The following is a 14,833-nucleotide window of genomic DNA, read 5'->3' on the forward strand; positions in this document are numbered from 1 at the left end:
TATCAATTATATTCTATAACATATTTAAGATAAAAAGATTTTCTCTTCCGGATTACTAGTACCAGTGTTCAAATATAATCTTTTCATCTGAATATCGGACAAATAAAAAAAAATTATTCGTACGAATTATCGAAGGAGTAGACCCTCCGAAAAATAAATATCTCGTTATAAGTATTTTGAACGTAATTTTATTTATATTTATTTTATTAATTATTTATTAAAAGTATAATAATGTTTAGTTGGATATGCTGGAGGAGGAGGTGGTGGTTAGGGATATGAAGACGGAGGGGTTGGTGGTGGATATGAAGACGGTGGTGCTTAAAGTTGATATGAAGGAGGAGGAGGTGGAGGTGGTTCGATATATGAAGACGGAGGGGGGGTGGATATCAAGGTGAAAGTTGTGGAGATGGAAATGTCGGTTGATAATTCGGTAAGAACGTCGGGCGACCTTGTGAATGTTGACTATGAGTCGACAAATTCATCCATGATTTGATTGTCTGTAAGCATATTTAAAAAAGTTACATATGATTAATATTCTGCTATTATTAGTTAATATTTCATATTTCATATATTTGTGAAGGTATTTGATATAATTGTTCATAATCTGATAATTTTAACATTATTAATGAGACTGAAGTTAGCAGACAGTTGAAAATTTTTCGATTTTTCTTTTAAAATAAATTAAGCATAGAAATTAATTTGGAAAAATTTCATTTTTTATTTTTTCTAAGCTTCTAAAGATGAAATTTTTGAAGAAAATTTTCTTGCTATAATTTATTTGTTATGAAATTATAGAAATTATCAGATGTATGTCAATTTAGTGTCGTCATTATTACTGTCTTTTATAATAACCAATTTTTTCGGTGTATTTTGTATTAATTTCATACCACTATGGTGATTATATAGAAGTGGGGCTCCCCTATTTTTTTACCATAAAAAATCGGAAAATAAAGATAATCCCATATTTTTTTTTTAATTGTTCGTTTTCAAGGTGGATTTATGACAAGAATTATTAGATCGATGTCACACAATGTTACAAGGGAAATCATCAATAAAAAAATGAAAAAAATTTTAAACTCAATCTTTGACCGCGAATTCGAAAGTGTTAACTCCGGAATTTCGTATTTATAATTTATTACTCTTTCTGCGCACTAAAAAACAAACAATTAAAAAAAAAGTCTAAATTGCGTTGATTTTTACGGAAGTTATGAATTTTTTTTAGATTTTTTAAGAATTTTCGTTTACAAATTTTTTTTTTACAAAATAAATATATATATATATATATATATATATATATATATATATATAAATATATATATATATATATATATATATATATATATATACATGTAAAAAAAATATATATACTTATTTTGTTAACAAGAATTCTTAACAAATTAAAAAAAATTAATTACTTCCGTAAAAGTTAACGCACAAAAGACTTCTTTTTTTCATTGTTTGTTTTTTAGTGCGCAGAAAGAATAATAAATACGAATTTCCGGAGTTAACACCTTCAAATTCGCGGTCATAGGTCTAGTTTATAATTTTCTTTATTATCAATCGATGATTTGCCTATTGTAACACCGTGGGATATAAATCTAATAATTTTTTTCGTAAATCTGTCACGAAAACGAACAATTAAAAAAAAAAGTATGGGATTATTTTTATTTTTCGATTTTTAATGGCCGAAAAACAGTGGAGCCCAACTTTTATATATTTACCCAATATTTAAAAAATTTTTTTTAACAATTATTTATCTTTTCAATTTTCCTTCTTCTAATTAACCATAAATTTACTTACAACGTTCAATTCTCTTGTCTCCTCCCTCCATTCACCTACACATTTCCTCAACCGATGCATTTCCATCTCCAATTTCTTCATTCTTCTATGAAGATTTATGTCCTGAATTTCAGGACCTTTTAATTCTGCCTTAGTATCTGTAAAAAAGAAATAACATCAATATCCTCATTTAAACAAATGATTTATAATTGTTATCTATATACTACACCCCTGATTTAAAATATTAATTAAAAAGTATTGGAAAGCAGTCGCTCTGTGTAAATTATATATCTATATATACATTAAAAAAATTAATAACATTGAAAAAAATTCAAATTTTATTATTTTTATTTTCTTTTAATCAATATTTTTTATCGGGGATCCATAATTATACAGTTTTAAAATCAAGCCCTGTTGTATTAATAATTACTTAAAATCTTTAGAAATTAGTTTAAATGAACTATCCTCAAGGTATCCCCTATCTAAAATAATATAAAAAAAAGTAGCTCTATGCAAATTATTATCCTATACATATGTTCATAGAAATGAAAATAGTTTTAAAGAATTTAATTTTATCATTTTCAATGAGTAATTCTGAATATTTGCAGTTTTAGAAAGGGATTAAAAAAATTTCGTCATTCCGGAGTACTCTCCTGCATAGCACCATAAGCTACGACAAAATGCGGAGTTCCTATTAAAATCACAACTTTATATACTGAATATTTTCTCGGATCTTTATTTTATTTTCTATTCGGTTAAAAATTTACTTTAATACTGTCTAATAGAAATGATCATGCACTTTCTAATCAATATATTGTTCAATCTTACCAATTAAATCCTCACCAACCCGCTCATTAACAATATTGTCATCTTTCTGATGCCGCTTCTTATTGTTAATTACAACGTCCTGGTCACCTACAAAGAAAAATATATAGAATGAATAATATAAAAAATTTTAAAGTGAAAATGAATTCCAAGAACTACACACGGTATAAAATGTCAAGGGAAAAATTTATCGTTTTTCACAAATTATTATTGTTAAAAAAACAAAAACTATAAACAAACAAATGACTTTTTTTTATAGAGGATTATATTTCTCACATGAAAGGTCCTTAGCAATTGAACTCAATCTTTTTGTATTTCCCACCAAAATTTGAATTTAAAATTAAAATTAAGTTATAGAACTGATCCGTTCAGTTTCCCGAAGTTTCCAGCACTTGTTATTAAATTCTCTACAAGAATTCGATTTATCAGCATTATCGTATCTTTCACACTTGAGCCAAAATGTAAAAAATGAAATTCGAAAATTGAACCGTATAATTCTATAATTTCTAACTTTTTGGTGTATTTTGTGTAACTTTTACACGAAAATTATTTATACCACACAAAGTATAAAAAAAAATTACATATTAGTTGTACAAAAAAGTTCTTCCCGTTTTTCAAAGATGGAGTTATCTAACAGCTATTTATAGGTTAGCTATGAATACGTATATGTACATGCACAGCTGTTTGTACTCTTTAAATTCATCAAGCTTTTAATATATTAAACTTCGATATATATATTTTTTTATTAACTTAAAAATGGAAGTAAGTAATGAGCATATCCGCCATTGTCTTTTATATGAATTTCATCAAGAAAAAGTGCCGCTGAAGCTCAAAGAATAATCTGTGCAACTTATGGTGACAGTGTTATTGATGACAGTACTTGTCGAAGATGGTTTCGGAAATTCACAAACAGAGATTTTAATTTAAATGATAAACCACGCTCTGGAAGACCTTCAACAATCAGTGACGAGAAATTGGAAGAATTACTGAATCAAGATTCTGCACAAACACAACAAGAACTTGCGAAAAAGTTAAACGTTACTCAACAAGCTATTTCTGAAAGATTACATGCTTTAGGTAAGATTCAAAAAGAAGGAAAATGGGTACCTCATGAATTAACTCCAGAACAACGAGAGAGACGAGTTGACACCTGCCTGTCGTTGCTTTCACGACATAAAAAAAAAGTTTTTTGTGGAAACTTGTAACAGGGGACGAAAAGTGGGTTTACTATGAGAATCCTAAACGTCGAAAACATTGGGTAGACCCAGGACAACCAACGACATCAACACCAAAACGTAATGTTTTTGGGAAAAAAATATTGCTTTGTATTTGGTGGGATGAGTGGGGCGTGCTATATTATGAGTTACTCAAACCAGGAGAAACCGTTACTGGAGAACGCTACAGTTGTCAATTAAAAAAACTAGCAGATAAAATCAACAGTAAAAGACGATTTGCGGGACAAAAACCTCGACCAGTGATACTGCAGCATGATAACGCCAGGCCTCATAGAAGTTCAATCGTCCACCACACTATAAATGATTTACAGTGGGAAGTTTTACCGCACCCGGCGTATTCACCAGACCTTGCACCGTGTGATTTTTACCTATTCCGTTCATTGCAAAATTACTTGGCTGACAAACACTTACAAAATGAAAACGAAATGCAAAAAACAATAGATGATTTCATTTCGACAAAAGATCAAGCCTTTTATCGCCGTGGGATCCATCAGTTGCCTGAGCGTTGGCAAAGGGTAGTAGATGTTGATGGTGGTTATTTTGATTAAAATTTGTATTTTATTTAAAATTTTTAAATATATTTTTTTTTGACAAAAAACGGGTAGAACTTTTTTGTACACCTAATAAAAAACTATTATAATTATACTACTGTCAGTGGCGAGAATCGCAAAAATTATTACTGAGAGACATGTAAATGACTCGGTGTTTGAATTTCGGTGTACAAATCAAACAAAATATTCAAAGCAGTTGGTAATTATAAGAGATGGTCAAAATTTCAGATTTTACTTCAGATATCTTTAATGGAAGGTAAAAGATACTTTATAATATTAATGCAGATATTCTTTTTAGGGAATATTTATTTTTAATTAATACTTTACAGCGTGCACTTTATGTACAGTTCATTTATTTTTAAATTTAAAGGCTAGTTTGTAAATAACAATAAAATAATAAGAAATGTATTATTTAATGATAATGAATGTAATATATACATGTATGAATATTTATAATATAAATTTATATTTTTTTGATGAAGTGAGATAATTAATAATCATTTATTTTTAATCCTTACACGAAACGTTATATTTTAATTATTTATATAAATATTTAGCGCCAAAATATTTTTTCAGGAATGGGTTTTTGAGATCCATTGTAATTTAATCATTGCAATTTTCACATCCATTATTGGATAATAATAATATGCATTGATGCATCGTATGTTTTGTCATTAAAAGAGATGGATACCTAACTTTAGCCATGAATACGGGTCTTTTGTCATTGATTACAAATTCCCTCCTATCGTAATATAGTATGAATATGCTGGAAATATATTTTTATACATGCTCAGATATTATCAAGAATACCACAGACATTAAAAATAATAATCAAATAATTAAACTGAGAGAAATGTTTAAAATTTTATAAATAATTAATTATAATAAAAGTAACGGTTGAAAACAAAATTTTAGTGCGTTGAAATTTGAAGCTACAGAAAATGCCGTGTCTGTAAGATTTTTCGAACTTACTGTTTTTATTACATTCGATTTTAAAGTATGATTTAAATAAAAATACCACTACATTCGCTGAGAGTATGAAAGTTTATATTTGCACGCGAAACGGAGAGAAAGGAGTGATAGGTCGGATGTTAGTAGTGGCAGCGACGGAAAGAGAGCGAACGTGTGTGTGTGCTACCTACTCTTCATACTTTCTACTCTCCTAATACTTCCCTGACTGGGATCGACGAGAATCGTGGTTGTTTATGACTAAGTATACGAATAATTGTTTGGAAAATTTTATATTTTTCTTGAAATTTCCTTCCTGTCATCTAAATAATATCAGTTATTGTATCATTTTACTATTTGTTTGTACTTGTCAATATACGATCAATCAGCGATGAAAAAAACGACTTTTTCATCTGAATCGATGTTCTTTAATTTTTTTTTAAGATTATGACGATAGTTAATATATATTTTTAGAAATATTAATTAATATTGAGTGAATAATTATTTTAGTACGTATCGAATCATTTCGTCAAAAGTTCCTAATTAGCAATTGACAAGTTTGAAGTAATCAATACATGGATAATTCAGCAAATGTAATTTTTCAAATTTACAGAGATTTGATTAGTTGTTTATTGTGAAATGTTTTGTGAACTATAATAATTATTTAAAAATGCAATTGAATGCGAGCATGTGCCTTCAAATATTCTTTTCGAGTTGAGAAATCATATACTTGAAGGAAAGTATTATCTTTACAGAAAATATACATGAAATTGAGGGGAAACTTGGTGGGGTGGGGGAAAAACCGCAAATTCCCGACGGCGACTTACTGGCCGGGATGACTTTTATATTACTACTTTCATCCAAAATATACAGTGCTTGTACTGTTATTTATTTATAGAATTTTTGAGTACACATTTTCTGGTTAGTATAATAAAAAAAAGTTTATTATTTAACTCAGTCTTTTCCAATTTTTCATTATTCTTTAAGTAAGTATATTGTCCTGTATAATTATAACTTTTTATGAGCAACAATGAACATGTTAGCTATATGTATTATAGTTAACCTATATTGCTATTATTCATTAATAGGGCTTTAAATTATAAAAAAAATTAGTTACAATGTTATTAAAATTTTTAATTTTTTTGTAACATTTACATTAAAAAATGGGACGATAAAAAAATTCTTCACATTTGCTCGAATAGTTTAGTTGTTACATAAATGTACACCATAGCCAGATGTCGAAATAACAATTTCAATATTTTTCATTCATATGAAAAAAAATAGTTATCTGTTAAGTGCTAATTATTAACAAAAATAATTTTTTTTTATTTTTCATTCATAAAAAAAATCTGAAAAGAATCAGATTTTAAGTTCTTTTAGTTGATTTCCCCTTAAGTAGGGTTATTTTATATTTCATACGGCACTAGCCATATTTTATAAATAAACTCATCCATTGATGATCTTTTTAATTAAAATATTTCTTTCAGATTTTATAGATCTATATAGATCTTTTGATATAGATCTTTTTTTTCGCGTTAGAATTTTAATTGAAGAATAATACCGATTTTAAAAATGTCGTTCGATTATTCTATAATGATTCTATTATACCTGAAACCTTGTTTTGCATCTTTGTAGTTGCATCTTTGTCTGTCTCTTTCGTTGGTTAGAGTAAGTAAAGAAAAACTGAAAAGAGAGGAGCTGATAAATACTAGATGGACAAGAAAGCAATATTCATCGGCTCCTCCATTTTGAATTCTTCTTTACTTACTCTATCCAACGAAAAGCCATATCTTAAATCTAATGGGCAGGAATTTCATGCCTAATCGAGCAATTTTAGACCCGGCCTCTTTTGTCATGGCTAGAACCTTTTACTTTATTTGTAAAAATTTCGAAAATATTTTATTTTAATTTGTCAAATTTTTTATCTGTTAAAAAATAGTATGTTACACATGTCGGTAAGTAAAATAAGAAACGTCTTTGATCATATGTTTTTTGACTTAGACTTTTCCTCAGTCAATAATTACATACGATCTGGAACATTTCTTTTTTTAATTTCCTAAGTGTGTATTAAGCTATTAAATTAATTTATCCAAAACATATATTAATAATTTAACCTCACGTAAATGTTAATTCAACTAAATTATCTGAATTTACTATATTTTTTATTTATTTTTAAATAACAGAAACTGGTAAGACTTGATTGTTGGGTATTAAACATCAAGGAAAAAAATAAATATATAAATGTCGAAATACAATGTGGGCTAGAAGTGTTTCCTCGCTTATAATATGGCAAAGTCCCTAAAGCAAGAGCGTAAACTTTGATATATTATAGTCAGGGCACAAATTATGCTTTCATTTCGACGTAACATCAGTCTTATTGATAAGTGTTGAAGATTTTTACCTTCTCAACAATTTTCGGGAATTATTGACAATTTTTAGGTGAAATTTTTTTATATAATTACTGACTTGTTGGATATTAATTACGATCGTAGTCGACAAGTGATGGTGAAGGAGACTATCAAGAATTCCGCAGATGAGAAGATGACGGAAGTTGTGGATGGAGAAGAAAAAAGAAAGTTTGAAGTTTGAAAGTTTTAAGACAACATGGAAGAAAATAAAAGTATCCAGGATTTTTTATTTACTTACAGTAAGAAGGACAATCGTAATACTGCTGATAAAGTCACAATTTGTGATAAAACTTTGAGTAATAAAAGGAAAATTAATCAAGCGTTTACTCCACACGAACAAAGTTCCCACGATAAGTCTCATAGTCTGCTATCATACAAAGACTTTGAGTACAAGAAACCTGCACCTAACAGCTTACAGCAACAAGGCAGTATGGAAAACATCAATCTAGAAAAACGGTGCAGAAAAGAAGAACCACTTCAAACGTGCCCTTGCTACGAAATAATCTTGGAAGATTCGGATAACACGCAATATATTGACAGCATGGTACAATCAGCAAATGAAGATTACTCGGAAAAGGATATTACTGTTGAAGTTGAAGATACAGTTACTTATTCATGTGAAATGCAAAAACGTCCAAATAACTTCGATCACAATTATTGTAAGTCTAGTGACAAGAAGAAGCATTCATCTGTTAATAATGTCGATATTAATGGGAAGATGAATGATCAAACTGAAAATGAGCCGTATTACAAAGAACACATCACAACTAGACGGATTTTAGATTTTTCATGGATTCAGCATGAATTACATGATGCATTTGATGATAACCATGCGGGGTCATGTCAAGGTCTTTTCCGTGATCTCCAATTGACACGCTGTACTGATCGTGGATTATTGACTCAAATGTTTTGGCAATGTAAAAAATGTTTTAAGACGGCAAGTATTTGGTCTGAATCCGAAAAGTCAATAAATTGTATGTCTTTAAACGAAAGTGCTGTATTGGGTACGTTGATAAGCGGTACAGGTTATACGAATTTTAAGGAACAGCTTGCGACAATGAATATACATGTCATGACAGATAAAACATATCGAAAGTATCGTGATAAGATCGAATGTTCAATTATTGGAACATCTCAAAAAGAAATGAATGATGCGGCAGAAATGGAGAGACAGTTGGCGGTTGAAGCTAATGATTTTATTATTCACAATGGTACTAAAATTCCTTCTATAACTGTAATCGTTAATGGAGCTTGGTCTAAGCGTTCTTACAAAAATGGAAGGTATGATGCTCTGACAGGTTTTGCTACAATTATAGGCTTGCGCACTGGTAGAGTACTTTATTGTGGAGTAAGGAACAAATATTGTTCGGTTTGTGCTATTGATTCGAAAAATGGAAACGCTAAAACCCCGCATAAATGTTATAAAAACTACGCCCGTAATGAAACATCAACTAGTATGGAATCGGATATCATAGTAGAAGGCATCAAATGCAGTGTTGAATCAAACGGATTAATATATAAATGTTTTATTGGAGAAGGCGACAGCAGTGTTCACCAGCCTATTGTAAATAATAACCCTTACAAAGAATATGATATTGAAGTTTAGAAAATAGAATGTAAAAATCATTTATTCCGTAACTTCTGTAATCATATTGTCAATGCTTCGGTGATTAAAATTCCTCCATCAACGGTAATGAATGTTATGATATTACGTCAACGTGTTAAAGAAAGTGCTCGAAAAATGCGTAATTATGTAGAAAAGAACATCAAAGATATTAAACAGAAAAATATTGGTAGAGATGAACAAGTTCAACAGCTAAGAAATGTTCTCACGAATATCCCTGGACATTTCTTCGGTGATCACAGTCAGTATACCGAGAATCCATTTAATGATTGTCAGAAGATCAAAGAAAATATAATAGCTAGTTTGGAAACTGTTGGAATATATTAAAACAGTATGCCTCCTCCTCGGTCAATTTAACCTCGAGGACAGGTATCCGTTCGATCAGTCTTTACCGCGCTGTTTTCTAAGCAGCGTTGCGGGGTTTGGTCACGTAATTTATTTATTCTTCCACCAGGCTACTATGTTGGCTTCACCAGGACAGTCATAGATAATGGGTATTGAGCAGATAAATAAATACGGAATTACCTTTTTACTGCGACTAAAATACTCGTCTGACTCGTACTAAACAACGTTGAATTCACTTGTTAATATTAATAATATAGTGGACAAGTACTTTTAAGTTACAATAAGAACACGAAGCAATGTTTAAAATAAACTCGGAACTTTATTTAATAAAGAGGCAAGGCTTTTAGGTTTTATAAATAATCATAACCAGAAGTTACTTTTTCACAACCGATCAGCGTTGCGAGTTAACCAAGAGTGACTTCCCTCCAAAAAGAAGTCCCCTGGTTCCTTTCATGTAGTTGACCAACCTTACGTCGCCTAGGGAATCGCTAGGGCTTATCCGTATCCAAGCGGCTGCAACAGTGGGAGCGAAACCACACTCAGTCGCTCAATCAACGATCGAATACAAGGTATTGAGTTTTCCCCCTCAGAGATGGCGCCACATAAGCTAAACTGGCCTCACCTGTATAAGTGAGCCAGCCGCGTATGTCCCTGCAAGGTGGACTGCAGGGCACTGGACCAACGTCTGTTCCAGTGGGTCGGCTTACGATCTCCTGAGGTGGAGCATTGCGCCTCCAGGGAAGTATTTCGCAGGTGTCGCCCACCACCAGGTGATGAGGTTCTGCGAAGAGAGCCCGTGCAACTAAAGTCGTACGTACATCAGTGCCTCTCGGTTGTCGCGACGTCGATTAGTTAAATAAAAGCATATTTAAAAATATGACTAGAAACCGAGGCTAGGATTTTGCTTCGTCACAATATCAAATTATAATGCAAGTAGTTACAAGATTATCTAAGCATGCAGATAGTCTGTTAGATGATGTTACAACAAATAAAGTTGAAGAACTAAACTCCATTGCAAATCAGACATTAGGGGGGGGGGACGTATAAATTATAGTCAGCGTAATTCATTTAATTTAACGGTATCAGTTGCTGCTATCCAGTCAGATACTCAAGAAGTTGGGTCGAGAATTCATAGATATATGGGTTTGAAAGAACTGTTAGAAATAACGAGGTTAGAACAAAGTAAACAATCTCAGGTACTTCGAACTCAAAAGTCCTGAAAAAATAAAGGCAGGTCATACAGACGATTTTATGGCCCTGATAAATCATACGGAAAAGTGGAAGATGATAACCTTCCTTTATTTGAATATAACCAAAAAGAAGATGAACATTTTAAGAAATTAAAAGAACGCCAAAGTCGACGCGAAGAAATTATGAAGGAAACAATAGATCAAGCTTAATCGCCCACTTGGCATCAATATCGTCGAGATCTGATAACTGCATCTAATTTTGGACCCGTATGCCGTCGAAAAAAAACTACTTCTTGCTCGGCGTTAGTAATCAAAATCGTTTATCCGCCAGTAATAAATGCTAGTTCAATACAATTTGGAAGTGAGTTTGAGAAAACAGCTTTGAAAGACATGGCAAATGAGCTGAAAATTAAGCCAGATGATATTAAACCCTGTGGTCTATTCATTGATAAAGACATTGAATTTTTAGGTGCTAAATCTGACGGTCTTATTGATAAAAACTCTATTGTTGAAGTGAAATGTTTGGAATCTGTAAAACATCTATTACCGAATGAAGCATTACAGTTGCAAAAACCGTATATGACTAAAATGTTTGATTTAAATACAGGCAACTTGAAAGTAAAGCACGATTATTACTATCAAGTGCAAGGACAATTGCATATTACAGGTAGACAATATTGCTATTTTACTGTATGGACCCCAAAAGGCTTAAAATACGAGATCATTGAAAAAGACGATAGATTTTTGGAAACAAAAATGAAGCCACAACTCATTAGATTTTATAAAGAGTGTGTACTTCCAGAAATTATAGACGGCAGAAAAACTCGCGGTATGAAAATTCGTGAACCGAATTATATTCTTGAAGCTCAGAAAAAAGCAAAAGATAAGAAAGAAACTGAAACTGAAGTAAAATCAGATCCTAATGAAAACTTGGATGATCATATTATGAAAACACCTTCCTCATTAATTAGAGAACTTTTATGTGACATCACTGAATGTACAACTCTACAGGAGATTAAAATGATATGGCACGAAAAAAGTGATCTTATTATTACAGTTTGCAATCACATTGAAGAATCTGTTGATAATATCACAGATAGTTTTCAGTATTCTTTTAACATACAGTTATCGAAATATCAATTGAAAACTTCAAAAATGTCTGCTATTCATGCTTATATAAATCACACACTGAATAACGATTTTCAGTTGGTAATTATTTCTGCAGATGGTAATTGTCTGTTCCGATCAATCGCTGATATCATTTTATGTGACGAAGATAAATATATTAACATTAAAATATTTATAATTAATACTGTTATATTCAATAAAAGTAAATATGAACCGATTATTTATTATAAGGGTATACCAGTTTCTGAATGTGAAGAAAATAACCAATTACTGTTTCCAATTGTTTATGATTTTTTACGTCAAATTGCACAAGAAAGAGAGTGGGGTGATCATGGTTCTCTCTATGTTCTATGTAGTGCATTGAAAATCAATATAATCGTTATCGGCATTGATAAATCAACGCATAACATAATTAATATTAACAAGTATTCACCTTCAATTACATGATCAATAACTCCTGTAACAATAGTTAATGAAATAGAGCATCATTTCATTGCAGCTCGAAGAATGTTAAGTTCACATAAATTCGATGAGCCGATTTGGAAAAATCGAAAAATAAATTTAATCAAAGTTGATCAAATTCTGTGTTATTATTGCAATAAATATACAAATAAAATGACGACAATTCTGAATAGAATATATGAAAGTAAAAGTCTACAAGATATTGAAGAAATTGTGAATGACAATCATCAACTTATTAGTCATCTTTGTATTTTCATGCAGAACATGAATGTAGATAACACATTAAACTCAAGTAATAATGATAATGATGATAAGAAAATTAAAATTACTCTCTTACCAAAAGAATGCCTCGATAGGTTTGATATCTACGACATTAAAGCGGATGGTAATTGTTTCTATCGATCCATTGTTAAACTGTGGCTAAATGATGAAAACAAATATCCAGAAATTAAACTATTTTTAATCTATCACATTCTTGATTACAGTCGTTATTACGAAACGTTATTAGAGAAAAATATAATAACTGTTGCATTTAATATCAATGGTCAGTTTAATATCAATCAAGAGCCAACACTAGATGATTTTGTTAGAATGATAGTTGGTGAAGGAATTTGGGCTCACGAAGGCTCAACGATTGCAATTAGTTAGGCATTAAATATAAAATTGATTACATTTACGATAAATAATTCGAAAATTGCCTCAAGCATTGAATCAGGCCCTGATAATAATGTTACTCGTCAAACTTTTTGACAGTTTTTAATATTGACAGTACCCATTTCTATGCAGCTGAATGCAAAAATAACAGTTACAATATTCCCAACATTCGGAATGACTTTGGGGACAGTATTCTATATATGCGTTATGAATTATTTGAATTATATAATAACTTTGAAGTAGAAAGTGAATAAATAGTTATTTTTAATGTTTACACACTGAAATGAATGAAAATATAATTAATAATAATTGGACATTCAGAAATGGAATTAAATCATGAAAGATTGCACAATTGCTTAAAATGTGAATATAAAAAGTTAATGCCGATGATCATTATCAACATTGGTATATCAATTTCTTATAATTATGAAACTTAAAAAAATCTATAATACTTTCGAACATGAATGTCACTGAATCAAGCATAGCTCAAAGCAATTTATTATTTGACTCTATATTTCTGACGATTCTATACTATATAATAATACAATGAGACATTAATTAAGATTAGAAGAAATTTCATTGTGGTGGTAAGAGGGCGGAGGAGGGTATCTTACTAACTAACATTATATATTTGCCGGTTGCATAATTTTTTAATTATTCCAATAGCCATCTTGCCTAAATACTAATTTTTCAGTGTTGTATCATATTGATATTCGTTATTGTTGTCACATTCAAAAATTGATTTGTCGGACTAGTCGTATTCAGGAGCTTCGTTGAAACTGATAAATTTTTTGGCATATCATGAGAAATGTAATTTAATCTAACCATAGATATATCTATTATTAGTATGTTTTATTTTTTTTTCTATTGAAAAAAATTCAAAATAATCCCGGAAGTAATATTTCATTGTATATTAAGTAATATAAAATAGTTCTGTCAACGACGCATCTTATTTTCACTCAAAAAAAATTATTTGCATTGCGACACGTTGAAAATTGTCAGCTTAGCGACATGATAAAAATCAGTCAGCCTTGCGACATGATGTAATGAAAATTGTCTGCTTAGCGACATATTAAAAATTTGTCAGCCTTGCGACATGGATATAATAAAAATTGTCAGCTTAGCGACATATTAATAATTGTCAGCTTAGCGACATATTAAAAATTGACAGCTTGGCGACATATTAAAAATTGTCAGCCTTGCGAAATAGATATAATGAAAATTGTCTGCTTATTAGCGACATACTAAAAATTAGTCACCTCAATTATCTTTATCAGGATGTAAGACTTGTTGTCTTACAAAATGTAAAAGTAAAAGTAAAAATGTACACAGAAAAGAAGGAAACGTTGACAAGCGTAAATTTTCTTGATCCAAGAAAATTTTAAGAAAGAGTGAAAATTTCTGGAGTAAATTTCAAATTTCTGAAGAGGTGTAGAATTTTCTTGAGCTAAGAAATTTTCTTCTTGCGCTCAAAGAACTTCAGCCTTCCTTACAAATTTTCTTGGCTAAAGTAATTTTTTTTCAGTTATAAAAACAATTATGAGGCACATTTCACATCAAACCAACTATCTGAGTAATAGGTTTTTTGGCTACGCTATTCTTAACCATAAATTGTATTTATTTCATCCTGATTTTTTTACTATATTTGTTGTATTTTTTAATAAAATAATAGAAACACCAAAAA

General features: G+C 30.3%; 1 protein-coding gene across 1 annotated transcript; it reads right to left on the reverse strand.

The window, feature by feature from the left end:
- Positions 1-386: 386 nt before the first annotated feature.
- On the reverse strand, positions 387-14,828 carry LOC128668455 (uncharacterized). The gene is made up of 4 exons (XM_053741523.1): positions 13,602-14,828; positions 2,608-2,694; positions 1,801-1,937; positions 387-497 (listed from the first exon to the last, which is right to left on the reverse strand). Exons 1-4 carry the CDS (start codon positions 13,630-13,632, stop codon positions 387-389), a joined length of 366 nt encoding a protein of 121 aa, XP_053597498.1. The 5' UTR covers positions 13,633-14,828.
- Between the last annotated feature and the right edge of the window lie 5 nt (positions 14,829-14,833).

The sequence above is a fragment of the Microplitis demolitor genome, chromosome 8 (genome assembly GCF_026212275.2).
Source record: "Microplitis demolitor isolate Queensland-Clemson2020A chromosome 8, iyMicDemo2.1a, whole genome shotgun sequence".
Classification (NCBI taxonomy): Eukaryota; Metazoa; Arthropoda; class Insecta; order Hymenoptera; family Braconidae; genus Microplitis; species Microplitis demolitor.

Coding starts and splice junctions, on each gene's coding strand:
- LOC128668455 (XM_053741523.1), bottom strand. CDS start 13,632: ATGCTTGATTCAGTGACATTCATGTTCGAAA. Junction 2,695..13,601: donor AGTGACATTCATGTTCGAAA/GTATTATAGATT, acceptor TTTTCTTTGTAG/GTGACCAGGACGTTGTAATT. Junction 1,938..2,607: donor GGTTGGTGAGGATTTAATTG/GTAAGATTGAAC, acceptor TCTTTTTTACAG/ATACTAAGGCAGAATTAAAA.